The sequence below is a fragment of the Rhipicephalus microplus genome, chromosome 6, assembly GCF_043290135.1.
Source record: "Rhipicephalus microplus isolate Deutch F79 chromosome 6, USDA_Rmic, whole genome shotgun sequence".
In the NCBI taxonomy this organism is placed as follows: domain Eukaryota; kingdom Metazoa; phylum Arthropoda; class Arachnida; order Ixodida; family Ixodidae; genus Rhipicephalus; species Rhipicephalus microplus.
The window spans coordinates 137,627,253-137,649,108 of record NC_134705.1 but is presented as its reverse complement, the minus strand read 5'-3'; the positions used below and the strand labels follow the sequence as shown (position 1 = coordinate 137,649,108).

The 21,856-nt window shown below is 42.9% G+C and overlaps 2 protein-coding genes across 3 annotated transcripts in view; both read right to left on the bottom strand.

Annotated features, from left to right (window-relative positions):
- The window catches only part of LOC119167974 (uncharacterized), a 39,071-nt gene extending 29,038 nt beyond the window's left edge, over positions 1-10,033 (bottom strand). The window contains exons 1-3 of one of the 2 annotated variants that reach the window (XM_075866679.1): positions 9,883-10,033; positions 5,347-5,483; positions 5,203-5,270 (exon numbers count right to left, since the gene is read on the bottom strand). In XM_075866679.1, the coding sequence (XP_075722794.1) occupies positions 5,203-5,270; positions 5,347-5,483; positions 9,883-9,984 (307 nt within the window). In that variant the 5' untranslated portion in view covers positions 9,985-10,033. The remainder of the gene's footprint in view (positions 1-5,202; positions 5,271-5,346; positions 5,484-9,882) is intronic. The other variant, XM_075866678.1, reaches the window with a different exon arrangement.
- A 3,303-nt stretch (positions 10,034-13,336) lies between these two features.
- On the bottom strand, positions 13,337-21,402 carry LOC119185235 (uncharacterized). Its single transcript, XM_037434328.2, has 5 exons — positions 21,167-21,402; positions 17,123-17,259; positions 16,813-16,880; positions 14,611-14,697; positions 13,337-13,671 (listed from the first exon to the last, which is right to left on the bottom strand). Exons 1-5 carry the CDS (start codon positions 21,284-21,286, stop codon positions 13,487-13,489), a joined length of 597 nt encoding a protein of 198 aa, XP_037290225.2. The 5' UTR covers positions 21,287-21,402; the 3' UTR covers positions 13,337-13,486.
- Between the last annotated feature and the right edge of the window lie 454 nt (positions 21,403-21,856).

Below are 21,856 nucleotides of genomic sequence, written 5' to 3'. Positions count from 1 at the left end.
TAGGCGTAGTGCTAAATCTTCAAACAGGTCGTTTCGCAGCGTCAATAAGGATTTTCTTTTTCACAAGTTCTCAGAGGTGTACAACCCTTCCATACAAATCGTCGTTCGCGTGCAAAGCCTCTCACTTACTCATGCCGCAATGACTGTGAGGGGTTGTCAAGAAACCGAAATATAATCAATAGCGCATTCAAAACAAGCATTTCATAACAAGTAAAAAAGAGAATACGTACTTCAGTGATACCTTCATCACGCTCCTCGACAAAGAAATACCGCTTTAAGGTGAAAGCAACTATACGAACACTATCGATTTACTTTTGCTGTCGCCTTCATGTCCCAGATATGTATATGTACTTATATGAGTAAACAGGCATACGGAAAAATTAATAAGGAGAAAAATTATAAAGCAACACACCCGATATTCAAACCGGTGGCTCCAAGTCTACAGGCCACTGCGCAAGCCAACACAGTGACGCGCCATGTGTTTGTCTCATTCTCTCTTACATGGTATTTATTGAAAATGTGGTTTAGATATACATATATTCTTTATCAGGCCTCCTCAACAAATTTACAATACACATCACAAAACAATGCCATAACACACAGTGCCGGAAAGGGTATTGGACCAGCACACTTCATGAACTTTTTATTCTATAGCAAATATATAGACGCTCTCGGCATTATGTAGCCACCGGCATCGAAGTGGGCGTCGGCGTCGATGCTGTGCACCGTACATGTATACGTATCTATATAAATCAAAGCTCAAGAAAGGAAAAAAAAATCCACAAAAAGACTCCGGCGCGCGGAATTGAACGTGGGATCTGCTTTTCTTTTCGTTCAAATGACAAGCTATTCATATCAGACACCTACCGCTGTTGGCGGGCATCACGTGGGGAAGTATCGTGTTTTCAGTATTATCAGCAAGATGGCACAATGAGCCCGTGGTGTCTCTCATCTTTAATGCGTACTTTGGACCTTGGAGAAGAGCACGTACTTTGGCCCGTGGAGAGCAGCACTCTCGGTAAGCACGATTATACGTCTTGGCTAGCGTCGAGTCACTGGAACGATTCTTACAGGGTGCAAAAAGGTCACAGCAATTGTTGCACAGCCACTTTTTCCGAAAAGGGCGTGCTTTTCAGACACAGCGAAGTAGCAACTGATACGCCTATTCGCATACATCTGTACCTGTGAGTACGTTTCGTGCGCCATTTGTGCGTTAGAAAACAGGAAAAGTTTGATGTGCTTGTTATTCTAGACGTGACTTTTCAATTTGTTGCTATCACGTTCATTGCTTCGGCTTTGCGGCAAAGCTGTGACTTTTTTTAATGACACTTGATACGAGTTCGGTTAAAACTGCAGTTGTTCATGAAAGTCTTTTAGCTGCATAGTATTGATTGATATGTGGCGTTTAACGCCCCAAAGCTACCATATGACTATGAGAGACGCCGTAGTGGAGGGCTTCGGAAATTTCGATCACCTGGGGTTCTTTAACGTGCACCCAAATCTGAGCACACGGCCTTACAACATTTCCGCCTCCATCGGAAATGCAGCCGCCGCAGCCGGGATCTGAACCATTTAACTGCATAGCAACTTGTCCAAGATGGGATCGCTACGATGCTTGCGCCGGTGATATAACGGTGAGGTATTCACAAGCACCACTTAAAGCTCACTGTGCGCAGATCTTGAAAGCACTTTAGTGAATTTGCTATAACCAACGCGATTACATTTTTGTCAAATGAAAGACTGCCCTTGAGGCGCACACGAGAAAGCATCTCTCTAATGTACAATTCGTTGTGTATAAATAAAAGTTGGGGGACCCTTAAGCTTCGCATTTAAGTGTTGAACGAGATAGTGAAATCCGGCCCCCAGTGCGCCCTTTCTACCGCTAAGTACATACTTATTAATATGTTTTGTTACACACACACGCACGCATACACACATGCACACAGTAGATCGTACGAGCGCGCGTTAATGGTACATATAGGTTTTGGACCTTAAGCAATGATTCGTATGTGGGGTTTGACGTCCCAAAACTACCATATGATTATGAGAGACGCCGTCGTGAAGGGCTCCGGAAATTTCGATCACCTGTGTTTTTTTTAACGTGCACCCAAATCTGAGCACACGGGCCTGATCTTAAGCAAGCGTCGCAAGGCCTCCTAGACACACGCAGCGCACTCGACGTGGAGAGTCTCACAATACCTTACAGATGGCAGCACATTATTTAGCGTTTGCTTTTTGCTTGTTCAACGCCCCTTGAAAGGCATGATATGTTTCCCGCTAGATGGACATAGTTGTCTCTTTTTAAAGCTGTTTGAAAGTTGCTGTGTGTTTTTATCGGCGATGGCTGCACTATCCCGGCCTTTTTCGACGTAGTTTGAAGCTTTCCAAATGCGCCTATAAATCGCCGATTGGGATCGTTTTCAACGTGACACTGGTCGAACAAAACGCGTTAAAAGCACCCTGAAACACTTTTTTTCAAGCAACCATGGAATGAATTCACTAGGAGAGCTTATTGCCTGACGAATTCAACGCTGCAAAAATTTTCAGAATCCGTCTAGTGTGAGAGAAGTTACAAAGGTTTTTCGCATGCTGCATTTGCACTATCTCTTCTCTCGTTACTACAAAAGCACTGAAAACTAAGCAGGAAGGGGTGGCAAGGGTTAAAGAAACTACCGCGCCTCATGACCTTGAGCACTTTTTTTTTCCTTCGAATGCCCGGCTTTTTTAGCGTGATCACGTGCACATGCGTAGACAAGTAGCAGCCTCCCGCGGCGATCTCTGTAGCTTGCTTTTTCGCTCACAGTCACACAGACGATTTTTTGCTCACAACCAATTGGGCCGATGCTAACGGCGGGATTTCTGCGCCACGAGCTCTCTAACGCTATCGCGTTAAAAAGAAAACGAGGGGCACACTAAGTGTCCGATGCCACCGCGTTGCAGGAGAGGCATTATGGGTAATTCCACGTGCGCCTGTTCAATGGGGCCTTGAAACACTTTTTTGAGTAGCCATGAAAATAAATCACAGGAAAATCGTATTGCGTCACAAATTCAACTCCACAAAAAATTTTAACAATTCGTCATGCACGAGCGGAAATACGAAGATTTGTCACACGCTGCAATCGCACTTTCTGTTCTCTCGTACTGATGAAGCGTAGAAAGCTAAGCAGGAATTGATGGGAGGGGCAAACGAAAAACGTCACGCACGCCTGATGAGCTTAGAATTTTTTTCTTTTGTTTCCTTCGAATAGGCAGCTTCTTCAGTGCAATTGCGCGAACTGTGGACAAGTGACGGCCTTTCGCGGCGATCTCTGTAACAGCCGAGCGCGCCGTGTTCACAAAAGCGAATGGCTGATAGATGCACAGACGATTTTAAGAATCTACGTGTGGTTTTTGAGCGTCTTCCGTCAATTGTCGAGGGAAGAGAACGCAATTTTCAGCTGAGTTTGATAATTTATTGTGAATTCCAGGCCACGTTCTATGCTTTAACATTTGGCTCACGTGTTCTAGGGAGCCTCTACTACCGATCGGCCGCGTAGTTTGACCATGCTCAAAAAGTGTTGCACAGCGCGTTTAACTACGAAGAGAACTCACGCAGCGTCGGCTTCTGCATAGTGCTAATATTCAGCGCATTCGTCACATACGAACACGTAAAACTAAGACAGTTGTTGGTCCACACTTGTGCGTTTTTTTCGAGTGTCTTTCTTTGTGGTGCAGTGGCGGGCTGAAGAAATCTAGCTGCTTGTCGTTTGTTGTAATTTCTTGCTATCATAATCAATGCTTCGTCCTATATTGACGAAACTGATTTTTTACTCAAGAGAAGCCTGTTATCTTGACAAGTGGCCAACGTTTAATAATATTTAGGTGCTGTGACTATTTGACTGTTCATAATTTTGTTTCTTTTCAGTGCTTTCGTTTAGTGCAGAACTTGTGACACTATAATTTTGCGCCATTTGTTCGTCCCTGCCTATGCTATATGTTACATCTGCTTAGTTCTATTTCATGCTGTTTTCGTGTAGTACACATGTTTGTCCTTCTAATTAGACCACCTTCTCTACCCCGAGGATATTTATCAAACTAAGGGAAGCTTTCTCTATGTACATGAAGATATGGGGCAGAAAAAAATTGACAAATTTATTGATCTGCTCTTGGGCATTTAGAGCGCATGCAGTGATGTGGCCAGCTTGTATTGTAGTGCAATTTTGTTTGTACCAAACTAACGTGTAAACAAGGCTCACCTCGCTCACGTCTCGCAAACCGTCGCGCTATATAGCTAGTCAAAACGAGAACACATTGAAGTCGTCGAGCTTGGACTACAGCCAAAGTCACTAGTTTGCATGAATAGCTTGCCATTAGTGCTGCGAAGAAAGTACGATTTGTGGCCGAGTCAATTTGCGCTGTGTGTTGTGGAGCGAGAGCTCGACTTCTGGTAGCGGAACGTACTTTGTAGTTTTTTTTCTTTGTCTTTCTAGGTGTATATTTCAATATGCCATATCAGTGACGCAAATACGTGAGTGGAAGCGTACATGACACCGCCATAAAACACTTTCGTGATAAGAAAGTAGGTTGGATAACTGGAAGCAAAAGACGTAGGTGAACCTATCAGAAGACTTAAAGAAAAAGAGCATTCAATTAGTAAGCACAGCACATTCTTTAAAAATTTTCAACTTTGGACAGTTTTCTGGTATAGTAATTAAGTCTCGAGAGATGTTGCATTGACTGAGTGTTAAGCTTGCATTAGGCAATATTTTGAGAACTATTATTCATTGTGCTTCAGTGCACTCCTCGAATTTTTTTTCGCATAGCTATAGAAAGTCAAGTAATGCTACGAATGCTCCTGAAATGCGAAGCAATCTACCGAAGCTTAACCTGGAGACCATGCCATCATATCCTTTGAAAGTCTAGTTCAGATTTTATCTTCCTAATGGCAGAACTCACAATGCGTTAATAACGTGCATCAGGCGGCAGTGCTAAGGCCCTCAAATAAAAAGCCATTATTAGTTAATAAGGAAGAGGTTTCCCACCGTAATATATGTGCAAAAAGCGAATGCACTGCCGCAAAATATGCTGTAAAGGCATGGTCAATAAGAAGAAAAAGGAAAAAGAATACTTCAATAGTTTTAAACTTCATATCAGGATCTGGAACACTGCAACGTATCAGTTTCTTTAGCGACCATGTGCCAAGTATTGCTTATTTTTCTTTACCTTTTGGTCTCACTGTTATTCTGTTCTTTTTGTTTTTATCAAAGACTCCCTCCATAATGACTTTGTTTCTGGAATGTAAGTGATATGTAGATAAGTACATGTGCCTGTCATCGCTAACCAATGGTAATGTTTGTGTGTGCGTACCTTTGGTGCCCTTCGGTAAAGAAGTGATGGTATTCAATAGAATGTGTGGTTATATAGTACTTTACGTCTACTTCACATCGACGCTTGCTCCCTCTAGTTGTGTATACCGTCCATATAGGAAACGAAGTATTTAAAAACTGGAAAAAAATCGTAATGACCGTAAATCAGTAATAAAAATACTTTGTGGCACAAAACCCACTAATGTAGATGCGAATCAAAATACAGCTTATCTACACTGTGGTGTAGAGCTATCATTACAATTACATTACTATCAACAATAATAAGCTCAATGTAACTACTACTACAGCAGGACACCGCAGTAACAAATTCTCATTCCTTACCGCACTGCACCGAGAGTTACGGAAGTGTGGCTCGGACAAGCGCGAAATGCTGTCAGCGTTTCATTTATCATCGTCATACTCTACCTACATGCACCATAGTTGCTGGCTATTCTTTGAAACATCTGAAGAGTGCCGCTAATCTGAGCCAGTGCAACCTATATTCAAGATGGTTTCATTGCTATTCGTGACGATGTTCTTATTATTGTTAGTTGTGTTTCATTCCTTTGTGCTTGACCATTCTGCTGTACGTTTCAATCTGACCATCGTTCTTTGGTTGCCTCTGGAGTTTTTTACTATCACATTCACTGTTTCGCTCTTGCGACAAAACTTTGGCTTGTTCGTTGTGTCGATCAGCAGTATCGTGCGGAAGAGCGCATAAGTGACAATCAACGTGATAGGACTAAATAATTTAAAACGTAAACATTTTGACAGCAATCTGTCTGGCTGGGTAGAAAGGTTTAGAAAATTGAAATTGCTCCAGCCACAGTTCAAATAGAGCCCGACGTTTCGAGACCGCCTCGGTCCCTTCCTCAGGGGGTGACTGTCTTGGTCATGGAAGTGTCGTCGCGTCGTGTTCTCTCACCACGGCTCCGGCTTTCCCTTTCCACCACGTTTCGGAGACCGTGAACGTACACCGAAGGCATTGATCCCAGCGAGCGGTTCACGTTGGCAGGCGTATGCTGAATGTGCCAAGACTCGAGCAAGAGCCTCTTTCCCAAATTCCGTTCTGTTTCAATAACAGAAGCGCCGTCTAAGTCAATTTTATGGTCGTGCTTCTCGCAGTGCTCCGCCAGAGCGCTACGTTGCACTTCCATCTTCCTGACGTCGTTCTTGTGTTGGCGCATTCTTTCCGGGAAACACTTGCTCTCGCCTATGTAGCAGGCTGGACACCCAGAACACGACACTTTGTAGACAACGCCCGGGTGTAGCTCCCTCGGAGGTCGGTCTTTCGGCCGCGGTAGCAAGCGAGCGAGCGTCGAAACAGGTTTATGGATTACCGTGACCCCGGCTTTTCCTAGGACTCTCGAGAGCTGTTCACTTATGCCCGGCACATATGGAATGGCGACGCGGTTGTTTGGCGCCTTCGTTTTTCTCGTGTGTGGTGGTGTGGCCAGGGCGGAAAGGGGGTCGGGCGGTGGGTCGCTTGCAGGTGTCTTTTCGTGGTGCGGTGGTTGTCGTCTCGACAAACGGCGTGACGCCCGGCGGATGAACGCTTCTGTGTAGCCATTCCCTCGTAGCTCGGCGACAATCCTCTTTTCTTCTTTCTTCCTCTCACCCTCCGACGTGCAGATTACTCGTGCACGTGAAAGGAGTGCCGAAACCACTGAAGCTTTGTGGGCAGTTGAATGACAGGACGTAAAATGCAAATACCTGCCGGTGTGAGTTGGCTTTCTATACACCGAAAAGGTCATGCGCTCGCCCTGTCGTCTGACTAAAACATCGAGAAACGGAAGCGCCCCGTCTCGCTCTCGTTCCACCGTGAACTGTATCGCTTGGTCGATGGAGTTTCGATGTTCGAGGAAGCTGTCTACTGCTGCCTTCTTTATTATGCAAAAACAGTCATCCACGTACCTCACAAATACTTTCGGCCTGTCAATAAAGGAGCCCAGTGCCGTCTCTTCTATGTGTTCCATTGTGAGGTTCGCAGCCGTAACGGAGATCGCCGCTCCCATCGCGGTCCCGCTGACTTGTCTGTAGAAGCTCCCGTACACGCTGAAATACGTCCCCTTGAGGCAGTATTCCAGTAGGCGACACAGTTCGTCGACGCCCAGGCAGGTTCTTTCATCCAAGAGCTCGTCTTGGTTCAACGCTGCTCGTGCGCTAGATACCGCTAGTGCTACGGGCACACTGGTGAACAGGGACACGACGTCGAACGAGATGAAGCACTCATCGCTGCTCACGGTCGCATCTCTCATGCGCTCCAAGAAGTGGCTGGCGTCGCGTATGTGGGTCGGTGTTTGCCCCACGAGCGGCGCGAAAGTCCGGTGGAGATACTTGGACAGCGCCCGGAGTGGAGATGTAAAATCCACGATAGGACGGAGGGGAACTGTGGGCTTGTGGGTCTTGGGAAGCCCGTAAAATCCTGGTGCAGAGTCGTTCCGGCAGATGGGCTGGAGGTATGTGTTTCTCGCCTTTGGGTGCGCTTTAAAGATATCCGCCAGGAGCTTGTTCATTGCCCTTTGGACACTTGGTGTGGGGTCCTTCGTCAGCTTTTCGTAGGCCGGACTGTCCAGCAGGTCTCGCACTTTGTCGTTGTATGCCTCCCTGTCGAGTAGGACCATTGCGTTCCCTTTGTCGGCCGGGAGGATGACAACCTTATCATCATTTCGGAGCGCATGGATCGCCTTACACTCCTCTCTCGACGGGTTGTGCTCACGGCGCTTTCCTATTTTTGATAGTACGCCGATAGCCTTGAGACGCACGTTCTCCCGAATGCCGCTGTCGAGTCGCCTTATGCCTTCCTCCGTAGCCGCGATGATCTTCGGCAGTGACGGGCGTGTCGTGGTCGTGTTGAAGTTGTGTCCCTTTGCCAGCACGCTGTGCTCTGTCGGGGAGAGTTGTTTGGAGGACAGATTGACGACGAAATTCTCGTTGTCAGGACTGTAGTGGTGTTTTTCTCCTTGAAGCGTCGCAAGCTTACTATTGTGGGTCGCTTGTTGTTTCTGCGCAGTTGTTGCAGCCACATTTCGTGCGAACTCCTCCAGTGACAGAAAGATGTCGGGCAGTCGATGTTGAAGTTGCCGCCGTAGGAAGAACAGGAAATAATATCATATCATCGGTGTCAGTGTCATCAGTAGATAGCGAAAAGTCATCATTGTGGTAGAGCGAAAACTCCCAATAGATACACGAAATAGGCAAGTACTAGCATCGGTTGAAGTGAATAGCATACCCAAGACTTCTGCGTAAATATATATAGGTGCTATACCACAGAGTGATAAGTTACAAGCAAGAATCGGCTTCTGTTCAAGTGAATAGCACACGCAGGACCTCTGCGTAAAAAACATATAGGTGTTATACCACACAGGGATGAGTTAATGTTTGAATTTCTTTCAGAATATTGATAATAATTATTGAAAATTTACGTCCCAAAACCACCATTTGATTACGAGAGACACCGTAGTAGAAGACTCCAGAACGTTCGCCCACCTGGGGTTTTTAACGCACACTTAAATTTTATGCACACGGGTCTGAAGCATTTTCGTCTTCAATAAAAATGCAGCGGCTATGGCAGAAATTCGATTGGTATTGGGGGAGAACAACCTATACAAAATCCATGTTGTCGGAGAAGTCTCCTAACGCATGTAATACTGTGTTGCATAGGTAGGTATCACACCAAACGTTTAAACACCGCTTAACCTAAAGGTCCACCAGTTGCAAAGCATACATGCATAATTGATCACCCCTATCACCTACAGCAGCAACATTGTGTGCAGCTGCGAGGGTGCGCATGTTGCCCTAAGAACGCATATTGCAGGAACTAAACCAATTCAGAAAAGGAACAATTACACTGTAGTGGGCACTTCCCCACTCTACACGTTGCAGGCCATCTAGGGTGGCTCATAACGGCCAATGTCATGCACAAAGACGCTCCTTTCCTTGCGGCACTGAGCCCATTTAGCAGTGAAGACAGGCTAGCGATTGAGAATGCCATGCGAATGTGACCCGATTGCGGTGCAGTGTATACACTCAAAGGCAAAAATCAGGTATCGGTAAGGTTGCCATAGCTTGATGCATTTGCGAGCTACTGCCTCAATATCTTTCGGAAATTCTTTGAACGCAAGCGTTTTGCAGAACCCAGCTTCCACTCTACTTTCTAAACATTTGCAGAGAAAGGGTACAGTATTGTGTTTTTTTCCACTCTCTGTCAAAAGAAGTATAGAGTAGAGAATGCCATCTCTCTTTTGATGAAGTACTTCCTTTTTCAAAGTTTGCCTGAATAGTGTTGAAAGAACCTAAAAAACTGTCTGTAGCAATAAAAGCTGCGTCGCTCACGACGTGTTTCAATGCTCTCACAGAATAACATGGGTGATTTACGCGTCACTATTATGAGTACGTTTTCTATTTACAGCGTAGTATAGATTGTCACTTCTGCATAGCGCAATAAAAACCTCGGGGTGTTTTCGCTCCGGCAATTATATCTCTTAAATATTCCACGGTTCAAATAACTAAATATATATATAAATAGAAATGCTACCTTTTTCATGGCGTAGGTCTTTTCTGCGAAGTTCCACTTGCATTGTAACGTGGTGAAATGAGCGCTAACTAAAAAGACAATTAGCGATTTGCTTCCTTTCATTCTTTTGGAGCTAGAACAAACGGGTTACAGCGAAGCGTACGTGCGAAACAGAAAATGAAACAGAAGGTTTTTCTATGCGACAGGTGGTCGGAACCACAATACCGCATTGTTAACTCTATTTACGTAGGTGTTTCTCTGTATAACTTCTCTGAAGTTGCTGTACCATCTTTCACAACGCCGCCTAATAAAGATGATATATTAAAAAATGCATGTTTCTTTTCTGGCCTAAGAAGTAGTGCCTATGTTCTGTGGTATTTTTAGACACTCGCTTCATAGTAATACCGAGCGCAAAAATTTCGTTTTTTAAAACATGCTTTCATTGCAATATAATTGTGCAGCCAGGTGGCAGAAGTGCAGAACGCTGCTAATAGCAGTTTAGAATTATTCTCGAGAATATTTTTTGGCAAATAAAAAAAAAAGGAATTGCCGTGCACGGAGGGATTTGGTAAAGTGTAGAACGTTTTATTTGCCTAAAAGTTACCTGTTGTGCCTTCAATCTCCTCTGTCACGCACATAGTACTGATTTTGCATTGCTCCTGACAAAGTATTTCTGAAAACTCATGAATTTTACTGCAGTGGAAAGGCAGTGTTATATATAAACAAATTTTTTTCTCAAGTGAGAAAAAAATCACATGAATTTTTGTCATGGTGAAAGAAAGAACACCCTCAAAGCTTCGTCGAGTTCCATTACTAAAGAAATAAAATTTTAATCATGAGAAAAAGTTCTTTCAAGAATTATATTATTATTTACTGAAGAACAAAATCTGTATTTTCTATATTCATTTTAGGAAATAAGAAAAATTGCCGTTCTCTGCTTTTTTTGCATTGGAGTCCGCAAAATAATGAATGTAAACGTAAACAGAACAGCTGCAACAGTAATTATGAAACTGAACTGTTTAACCACTAACTCTGAAATCTGTGCTTAAGCCATACTATAAATTTTAAACCGTACCCACCGTAACATCATTGTAAGACCATAAGAATAAACTTTAAAATTACTTTTATGCTCTTTGGTTATCTGCTAATTAACCTGGATGTTCTCCTATAAATATACTTAAAACGTTGGTTTTGGTGAAATGACTCGTTTTGTGAAATCAGACAATGCTTCATCCAACCAATGTTTTCTTTAGGGCAAATAAATTTTGCTTTTCGCAGCATTTTAAGAAACCCGGTACAAACCACGTTCCGCTGTCTATAGAAAATTGCTTGGTTGCCAGAACATAACACATACGCGCATGAGTCCTTGCGAGAAGTATACAGTTGAAAGTAGAAGGCTACCATCTAGACAAACGAGAAAATGTCATTTATTTATTTGGCATACTCAAAACGCTGATTTTCAGCTGTTTAGAAAAGATAATGGCACCTTGGTAAAAAAAACATGTGCAAAAGTGCTTCCACGTTTAACTGTGGCTATGACGAAATAATTTTGTGAGACTCTCTCTCTCTCAGAAAAAAAAGAAAAGCTACACCTGGGCAGAACGCGCAGTACAGTCACAGCGAAAGCTGAAAGAGTGGCCTTTCAGACACGTTTATAAACTCATTTTGGTTAACTAATACAACATCCTTGCTAGATATGCGTTACGCCAATAAAAATCATAGGTTCAGAGTAGTATCCCGGCCTTTACTATGTTATATCCTTCGTTTTTCTGAGAAGTTTGGTATCCGCTCAACATTTGGAAGAAATTTTGTACCACTTGTTCATGCAGTCACTCACGATGATGGAGAATTACGCCTGAAGTGGGTATGCGCTCCTCCCATGCGTACTTTGCTCCGTGGAGGGAGGTAGGGGGAATTTCTATACGCTCTCGCGTGCCCGCTTCTCCTGCGGGGGGGGGGGGGGGGGGGAGGAACATGCGCCTTCGTGTTTTACTGGCAGAATTGCGTTGTAGTTGCCGGGCGCACAAAGGTCACTACGCTCGCTGCACAGGCCCCGTTAGCGAAAAGAGCGCGCTTTACAGACACAGCGAACTGACAGCTGGGACACTTTTTAGCTTGCACGCATCTGTACCTGCGAATCCGTTTCGTGCGTCACTTTTTTTTTTCAAACAGCGCGTTGAATATTGAGCTGTAAACTTTGTTAGCTTTCATTCGTCCTGCGTGTGTTCTTTTAGTGCGTCATTTGAACGTGAGTAGCGCGCAGCACGTTCCGATATGCTTGCCGTTCTCAGCGTTATATTCCAAGTTGTTGCTATCGCATTCATTGCTTGGCTCCTGCCGCGAAACTGAAACTTTTTTATCTGCTCGAGCAGCCAACTACGCAGAAGTTATGTCTCGACGTCACCGAGCGCCAACACATTCGTTAAATCACGGTGAACAACGCACTCTTCCATGAAATTGCCACGCTCGCGGGAACGCTACTCGCCTGAGCCCGTCTCTGCTTTTGACCCGAAGGGGCAGGTAGCATTGTCAGGGCTTTGCGCATTGCCTATAAACTGTGCCTTCGTAACGACCCCCGTCACCCCGTGCAATGCATCTAGGAACACTGTATATACATGCCTGAATAATATATATATATATATATTTATATGCCAAATAAAAAAAATAAATACATATTCATTCTGGGCTCACAAAATACTCGACTCAAATATTCGCCAACGTTATTATTGTTTCCTCGTACTGCATTGAACTTTCTCCACTCCGTGTTTCGTTTTAAGCATTGGTACGATGCTTTTTACAGAGAGCATTGTCACGCCTGTTCATAAACATTAACAATTGTATTCTGGTGTCCGTCGCATTATCTGTTAGCTGTGCTCTGTGCAGAGCGCCGCAATTCTTGACAATCGTAGAGACTCTTCGACATTATTTTGTTAACATTACTCGCAGGAACCCAGTTATCAAGTGTATTAGAAAACTAACACGAGCACGAACAATAACGCAAAAAGGTTTGATTACTGCCCTACAAAAGACGATGCTCTCAGCAGATGATGACAATATCGACGGCCAACGTTGTGTTACCGGCAACCAGTAAACACAGCATGTATTGTTTTCATGCAGTTTAGTTCTCCGTTTCCCAGCCATAAGTTCTTCCTAATAAAAGTTTAGTATTTCCCACTCCTGCTGTAGCTTTCTTCACCTTAGGGCTACGGAATAGTACATTTGTGTTGTTGTTGTGATTCCTCCCGATTACACAGTTTAGCTGGTTGTAAAGAAATGGCAACTAGATATTATTGAGTGTGGGCAAATATACCATACACAAGTCATTAGGAATTTACTCTGGAGTAGCAATCCTGAAAGTATGCTCCACCTCTTCTATTATTTTATTGAGATCTTTGCCATTTAGAGGCCCCACAGGCTTTCTTTTTCATAAGATGAAGCCTCCAAATGGTCGCACAAGAATTAATGAAGAAAATACTGAATGGTGATACAGAAGTATCGTCTTTAGTCGTATATCTCAGAATCACCAAGTGGTGTCACAATAACGTCTTGGAATTTGCTTTATATATGACGTTATGGTTGTAGACACGTTTACAAAAAATACGTTAGCGCTCCAATTGGTCAATGGCTAGCCTTCGACTGTGAAATTCGACATCGTTCCTGGTTCTTTGCCGTGGAGTATGTCCTGGCACATTGGTCTGTAGATCACTTGTCCTCTAAGGTCACGCCTCTTGAATTTTCTAACACAGTCTTTTCGAGGCCCTTTTGCCACAGATGAATTTCTAAGTCGCAAATCATAGCTGCGAAATGTACCTAGAAAAAGAGACAAGGATGTTCCAAAACAGTTATTTATTAAGAAAGCCAAGAAGTGCTAAATATTCATAATACTGCTGCTGACCATAGACAACATACGGGTATTACTATATCCGTCTCCTTGTACTTGGCATAGTTTGAAAATGTTCCTGGCAACTAATTGTAAAACAACTGCATTTGATTTGAAAAGAATGATTGAAAAAGCTGGAACGTTTCGGCTTCTCTGCTCATATCAGTAGAATTAAGCCAGAACCAGCTCAGACAATTCTCGGTGCCCCTATAAGAACAATGCATATGCAGATATTTCAAGAAGACTTGCTATTCATGCTGAAACGCGCTTGATTCACAGAGTTTTGTAATTGCAATTATTCATTCTTGCCGCTTTAAATGGTGTATATTTATGGTCAGTACTGTTACAGTCCCCGGCATGCTAGTTAGTGCAAAAGCTTTCACAATAAAGCAAATTCAAGTATCGATTTGAGCATTAATAGTCAGGTGTTGGCAGAAACCAAACACAAGGCACTAATAAGATTTTCTCATTCGTCTTCGTGTACCAGGGTTAAATGCGTTAATACTAGAAAAATGAAGGTTAGTCCTAGATGCTCACCTCGAGAAGCTGCATGTATAGGCAATTAAGAGCACACGGGGAACATAGCGCCAGCCTTCCTTCTATACTTTACGTTTATTTGCAAAGAATACGGTACAATGTGATATACCATACGCATGAATTGAATTCGCACTTGTTGCACCTTGTAGCCCCGTTTAGTCAACCATGGTTGCCGTCGGCAGTCTCAAACATCTTTCCTTGAAAAGATGAAAAACCTCGGCTAATAAATAAATAGAGCAATACTTGGACTTAATTTTGGTATCTAACATGTTTAGGTTTTATGAACATGAACAATGAAAAAAAAAACAAAAAAGGAAAATAAAGGAACTGACCACCGAACAATCTTGTGACCATGAACACTGCGCAGCTGTGATCAGAACTCATGTAGAGCATCTCTTCGTGCAGGTCATAAAGACCCCCTGAAATTTAAGATGCATAGATGGTAGTTAGAAGAATCTGATTAAGCATATTACAGGTATATCACACGTCATTGTTTCGTGTACGACGTACTCAGCTAATATCTTTTTATAGGAGTGAAGGTAGAAAAAAAATGTTGAAGTTTGAGCAAGGTTTTTCAATTTGCCCTGTATCACTGTGTAATTATTGTGATTTTCACTTCTAAAAAGTAATGTGCACGTACAAACTGAATTCCGATTTCAATAATAATTATGATATAACGTGCAACTTCAATGATGACAAATGTCGCAGGTATACATTTAAAGCTAAACTCGAAGCACGCATTAAGTTTTACAAACGTGAAAATGTTAAAACGAGCATTATTCGTAATAAGCAGCTCCCTAAGAAAGGCCCGAGCTTTGAGCGGGTTAAAGAGATTAGCCACCGAAGCTGCATTGATACCAGATCTGCTTTTAACCTGCACATACTTCGTCAGAATATGTGGGTAATAATCATGTATTTTCAATGAAACTTCACTAAACGGCACTGCGAGTTTTACCGGGCTGAAGCTCGCATCTGGGGTCATCAGGGAAAAGTCTCACTATTTGTGGTATACAAACAACATATAAAAAATCTTGAACATAGTGGCACACATTCAGCACCTGCACGAAAGTTTCATACAATAAACGGGGGAGGAGGGTGTTTCCTTCAAGCGAAGGGCGTGTCTGTACCATAGATGTGACAACGCCACGAAGTCGGAACGAAGAGCTAAATTCTTTGGAAGTGCTTTGACTCTGTGCTTGAAAAACTACTAGGTATGCTTTGTGTCCCGAATTAAGTTCGTTGATATATTCACTGATAGTTCTAAAGCTGCCCACGAGTTGCACGCTGAGCCGCATATCATGGTGCAGCAATAGTGTGGAGGTAAAGCATACGCATCAGATTGATTCTCGTTTACGCAGAATTTTACACCAGCTGAAAACAATGCGCGCGATGTTAAAACAAACCCGAAGAAGCAGCCTAGTATTGGTGACCAGTGCCGGTGACGCGCTTTCTCTCGATGCTTCTAACAGGAACCCCAAAAGACATGGACAATCGCATCTGGTATCCGTCTTAGCGTCCATGGTGTTGTTTTCTTGGGTGTTACGCGCTATTAAGTCAAGTATCATCAACCGGCAACTCACAAAATCAGCCGCTCTGAGAAGTCCCTTAAAAAATTACTGGCCAATTTCTTAACTAGGAGGTAGGAGGTAGCAAAATGGGAATGTGCCTCACTACCCGCTTTTTTTTTGTTGCGGTCGCACACGTGTTCTGCCACAATTCGTGTGTGACTCAGGATAACTGAAAGCAGCAACAAGTTAAAGAAGGTATTTGTTCTTAGGGTCAGGATATTTTTATAAAAAACACCTTATATTGTTTACATAAAAACAATTTTTCAGCCAGACATTCGTGCCTAAAAGATAAGCTCACTACAAAAAAACTGTGCAACCTTGGTCTTTGGAACTGTGGTTTTCTACATGACGTCATGCAGGGAATTCCTCACATAAGGCACGAGAATGCAAGCGCGTCCGGGAAGTCTCAGAAGAGGCATGATTGATGCAGAGAATATGGTCTTCTATGTGCTTTTGGTGAACATACACCGCTCAGTGTGCGCCTCAGTGGTGTTGTCATCGGGGATATGCTGTGCTGTACTCTACACAGTAGTTTGAACGTTAATACGCACATTCATACTTACGCCTTTGTTAACAAAGAAATCTCCGCCAGCCGCTTGATAATCTCAAATAATTCTACTGCGTTTTCATCCTAAGTACCACAGTCGGAGCTCAGGTGTTTTGTAATCGTTCGATAGGCTTCAGCACTTCCTCTCTCAGCGCTGCCTTTCTACCCAGTGTCTTTGCTACAGACATTTCAACATTGTTCTTCTTCCATTCTTACTCGCAGAAGTTAGCATGCCAGAGGAATTGAGCATGATCAGAATTTTCGAAGTGTCTCCATCAATTTGTTCGAATCATCGCAACTGCAAAGTGTCTGTTTTCAAAACACAAAAAGCTGCTCGCTCTGTGTTGTGCAAATTTCAAAGCACCTGTAAGAAGTGGAACAAAATAATGGGAACAATGGAGCCCAAGTACTTGACGTACCTTCTGTGTGCACAAGCATGTGCTTCTTTCGGCGCTCGTGGAATTCACCATGCAATACCGCAGATGTTCTGTGAAGACAAGATGCAAAACAAGAAGTCTTGTTCAGCGAGTATGTGTGCGACTGGTGAAGACACAACTCATGCTTATGTACTGCAGTTGTGAATAAAAAACGTAAACCTGTTTTGGCCGAGATATTGTTATTTTTCAATCGGTGGTCAAAATTTTCATAAGCAAATGTAATTTAGGCTGGTAACTCTTGCTTTCCGAAGCAAATACAACCATATGTTTATAATCAAACATAACTGCTTACCTTCCTTTGCGGTCGTAAGACACTCTCGTGAAATTTATTGCAGTGGCGGAAATGTTTATCATCACATCTACTTCACATAAAATGTCCGTGCGTCTGCTCGTTGTGTACGTCCATATAGGTTCTTTAGAATCGAGAAACTACACGGAGAAAAATAGTAGGTTCATTGGTATAGAGCATTTCATTATCGTATGTTATATATGTATATTTGTGTTAAAATCACGAAATGCTGCTGATAGAATATTGAAAGTATATGATTGACATGGTAAACATAGACGTCTACAAAGGAACACTTGAGTTAGACATTGTAGAAGAGCAAATTTTCTTTCTAATAAGCAAGAACTTATACGAGCCGTCAGTAGAAAACACGACAATGCAACATTCCTTCCACAGGAAAAAGAGTCACTTGTTTTGTCAGAGTTCGCATGAACTGCAACATATATTTTGTCCTCTTCAGCAGTCATGTTATCATGCCTTCTTCTAGGCTAATTGCTCCTCATATGTTAAAATCTGCATCCCACCCCACAAGAAAGCTTTCACTTTGTCATTCCAAATTTTGCATGTGCTGCCTGCTGGTGTCTTCTCTTGCGTGCCAATGGTCAGAGCACAAGGGAGAGTAGATGCGCTACACCGATGTAACGGGCAATAAACCAGTGCTAATGTGCACTATCGTGTATGTGTCCAGTAATAGAAACCAAGGAAGACAAGTGTAACAAATGTTCGACAAAACATGACCAGACAAGGATTTCAGTATGAAGGACGATACAACGCTGAGAATAAAGCCAACTTAACACTAACACATTCCTAGCGATTGGGTTAAAACAGAGCGTGCTACGTATATAAACGACGTGAAGGGGAAGTTTACCAATACTCTATCTCACAAGCTGGCGGTAGCAATATGAAAGCTGCGGGTGCACGGCGGTTGTATCCCAACGAACCACAAAATTGTAGGCCCATTGGGCGTGTATCTTATTTTGGTTCTAAGTGCTTTTGTGCGTGCTCCTGAAATATGAAACCAACTAGAAGCCTGCGCTGTGATTACTTCCGCTTTATTATTGTATTTTGTTTAGTTTTTTTTTTACCTTCTGCCAACGTCAGCCGTTAAACAGGTCCCTGCACTTTCACGATTTATGTAGAGAGCATTCTAGAAATTTATGAATTGAGCACTAATTAATTAGAATTTTCAAAAAAAGCAATGAATAAAGCATGTGGGCAAACAAACGCGAGTCAATAACGGGAGGCGAAGGCTGTAAAAAGTGGTGCGCCATCCTTGGAAAACATGGCTTCATCAAGTCTATAGTCGCGTCTAGTTGATGCCATTCTTTGAAAGTTCAATTTTATTCGAAAGAGGCGAAGACGCTAGTGCTAACTGTCCTAGATACGCTTTGGAATGATTGCGTAGAAGAAGCCAGCATGACGTTTCTCGTTAAGAAGACTGCACAACCAACATTGGTGAGCGAGTGGATGCTGTAGGAGTGGGCGTCTGAGAAAGATAAGGCGGGCAGAGTGTTAGCATCGAAGAAGCGTTGTGGTGAAAAAGAATGCCAGTGCAAAGATAAGCTGGAGAACTTTGACCTGGGAGTGCTCCGCAGGACTGTGCACTGTTTCTTTCACGGAAACGAGACCCACACTGCCACCAAGCTTAAGCGCCCCATCGCAGAGGACAACGAGTTGTCATCCCTGTTGGCAGCAACTAAGTGCAGGATGTTGATAAAGCTTGTCTTCCGATGTAATAAGCGGTCTATAAAATGCGCTATGGCTTGTGCCACGTTAGTGCATATGCTAGGAAGCTGTCGTATTCTCCCGTGTCTCTTTCTATTGGTACGTGTAGCGACCAATAGAATGCGCGAAAAATAAACCTGCTGGTACGAAAAGACGCTTGCTGACAATTTGGCTCCATTCGTTTTACGCTGACTTTGTGTAGATCGTAAAAAGATCAGTCATAGAATCACGTTTTTTGCACGCCTTTAAATGTTAATTACTTCTAATAACGCAAGTGGTAAACATCCCCACAGCGGTTGGGTGTCTGAACAGTCACGCATCACATAATTTGGGTAACATCAACATTTTCTATATATACCTCGGTTACGGGGGCGCTTGTTAAGAACAGACATTCAGGAATTATGCCACCACCCGTGATTTTGTGAACTGTGCATTCTGGAATACGTTGCGGGGAGAAAATTTTGAAGTCTTAACATTAAAGAGCATTGCTTTAAAACAACATAAGACTCAGTAGAAACAGGTGACCTTCAGATGTTTTTCTCCTATTCCGCGAGGAGCAATCGCAATAACAGAGATCTAAATACAAAAACTAACAAACCCAGTTCTTGAGCAGTGTGGTGTGATTCATTTGGCATCAGGCAGCAAGAAAAGGTTAACGTCAAAATGATAGTTTCAAAAAATTTCCATTCACCAAACCGGAATCGAACTTTGGTCCACTGAGTTGCAAACAATCTCTTGGTGCGGGCACTAAACTAATTAGGCCACAGCTGACAATGTTCGTTGGTTAATAAAACGTGGAAGAACTTGTCTTCGTAATTAGTTGAAATCGCCCTCGCGTTCCTAGTGCTGAACCAGCTTGTGAGACGGAGTATATAATTTCCGTTCTCCACTGTAAACATATATAGAACTGTTTTTTTGTGTGAATTTCTCTGCAGTTTAACATTCTTTGATCCTTGCTTCACACAGTGCCACCGTATTTCGCAGGCTTCCAGAAGACATTGCCCTGAATTGAGTGATTTACGTAAGAATAGTGGTGCACACACACACAAAAAAACAGCCTAAATATTCCGACTGTGATATTGACGAGTATGCGTCCTTAACCAATACGAACCGAAGTAGCCCTTATTTATTCTTCAAGCGAGTATGTTATTTCCTAAGAGTTTTGGGTAAGCATGCATATATTTGCCTCTTTGCCCGAATTGCTGCTACACTAGATCAAAGATTTAGCATTTTATTGGTTCACACTGAGGCCATGCTGAGTCACATGAAGAACATGGGTATGTCCTTGTGGAATTTGTCGTTCACACATATCATTAAGCTCAGAAGATCGAATGCGTTCGTAGCACTGCATTCGGAATACTATATTACTGCTATGCTCCCTGGGTACACATTGTAGAATACTTCTGGGTAATTCTTTTTTCAGTGAAAAACCACGAGGCTGTAAAAGAAGTTGAGCTTCACAATCATATTGTGCTGAGTGCTATATTTTTCGCATGCACACACTAGCCGTCCAGACGGATTTAAAACAGGTGCAAGCATGTTATTCAGCACCACTCAATAAACAAGGAGTTGATAGAAGAGCAACGGCAAGCATTATAGAAGCTCGGAACGGTAGAGCACTATATTGTGCATGCAATGCGTTTACGTTTGAGCAGTACTTCTGCAGCGGCGACTCCACTGACAGGACGCAGTAAAACCCTCTTCCTTAGATAATAAACACACAGAGATGATCTCACCTTAAGAAAAAAGGGTTATCTGAGTACTCTAGCGGTTTGGATTTCCGTTTTTCGCAGTGTACCACGCTTCTTAATGTCGTGAAGTTGTAAGTGACAATATCATGAATGTCAAAGTCGTAAAGTTCTAAGCGTCAACAACAATTTGCTGCTTGACAGCAACAAAATGTCATTGAGCTATTGCTGAACTAGGTCCGATATAACAGTTTGTAATTATGGTGTTTCTAGGAGCCTTGTCTACAGTGTTGTATAAGCGCGAATAGATTATTCTTGTAGTCAAGTCTGCATGGTCACTGATTGAGCAAATACAAAATATTAGCTAAAAACTAGCCATCTTTGAAGTTGAAAACTTGAAACACTGTTGTCAATTTTAATAACTACATTTATTTTCAAGTGGTGTGTCGCGAAGATGAAAACTCCAAAGTGAAATGGGCAATTGGTGTCTATATTGCTAGCACAGTAGTGCAGTGTCGCTTCTGTAGTACACTCTACAAGGACAAGCTTGATAGTGACGTCAAGCACTTAGAATGGCAATATTGATGTTTTAGGCGACAGGCTGAAGTTCCAACGAGCTTCCAAATAAACGTCCTACCTTATGAATTTTGTAGGTCTTTCTCCGAAAGAAGTTGAATGCGCACTCCAACACGGTCAACGACGAGGCAAGTAGAACTATAGCGAGAATAAGTTTTCTCGACATTTTTTGGGTACTCATTTATGCAGCGATACCGGAAAATGTACAAAACTCAAGCCAGCAGCCCACGTGACAGTGAACGTACTCAGATACTGGTAACGACATACTGCGTTCCCCGCCTATTGTTTCCTAGGACTCGCAGCTGTGCGACTCAAGACAAATGGCACTGGTAAAGGCCTTGCAGCGTTTTGAAAGACAAAATTTTTGTCACGAGACATGAAAAAAAGCGCGATATTGTTGGCGGGCTTTGAAAATTTATTGAACCTTGTTTTGAGACAAAACTGGTCATAATATTCTTCTATTGTATATTTTAGAATACATATCTTGTGTGCGCAATTCATAAAAGAGGAATGCGGTAAACAAGCTGCTAAAGTGACTGCAATATTTTTTTTTTGCATTAAACATGCTGCATGAGCAAGACTCCTAAAGTTAGAAACATTACGAGCATATCAGGAGCCATGCCTGCACCCTCTGTTTGGTAATCGGTATAACATGAAAGTGAAACGTTGCCCCGCCACGGTGGTCTAGTGGCTAAGGTACTCGGCTGCTGACCCGCAGGTCGCGGGTTCAAATCCCGGCTGTGGCGGCTGC

Bases quoted from the DNA above. Each gene is read 5' to 3' on its own strand.
- LOC119185235 (XM_037434328.2), bottom strand. From the start codon at position 21,286: ATGAGTACCCAAAAAATGTCGAGAAAACTTATTCTCGCTATAGTTCTA. The intron at 16,881-17,122 runs GTAAGCAGTTAT...TTGTCTTCACAG, and splicing joins TCTTACGACCGCAAAGGAAG to AACATCTGCGGTATTGCATG. The intron at 13,672-14,610 runs GTCAGTTCCTTT...CTCTTTTTCTAG, and splicing joins GGTCACAAGATTGTTCGGTG to GTACATTTCGCAGCTATGAT.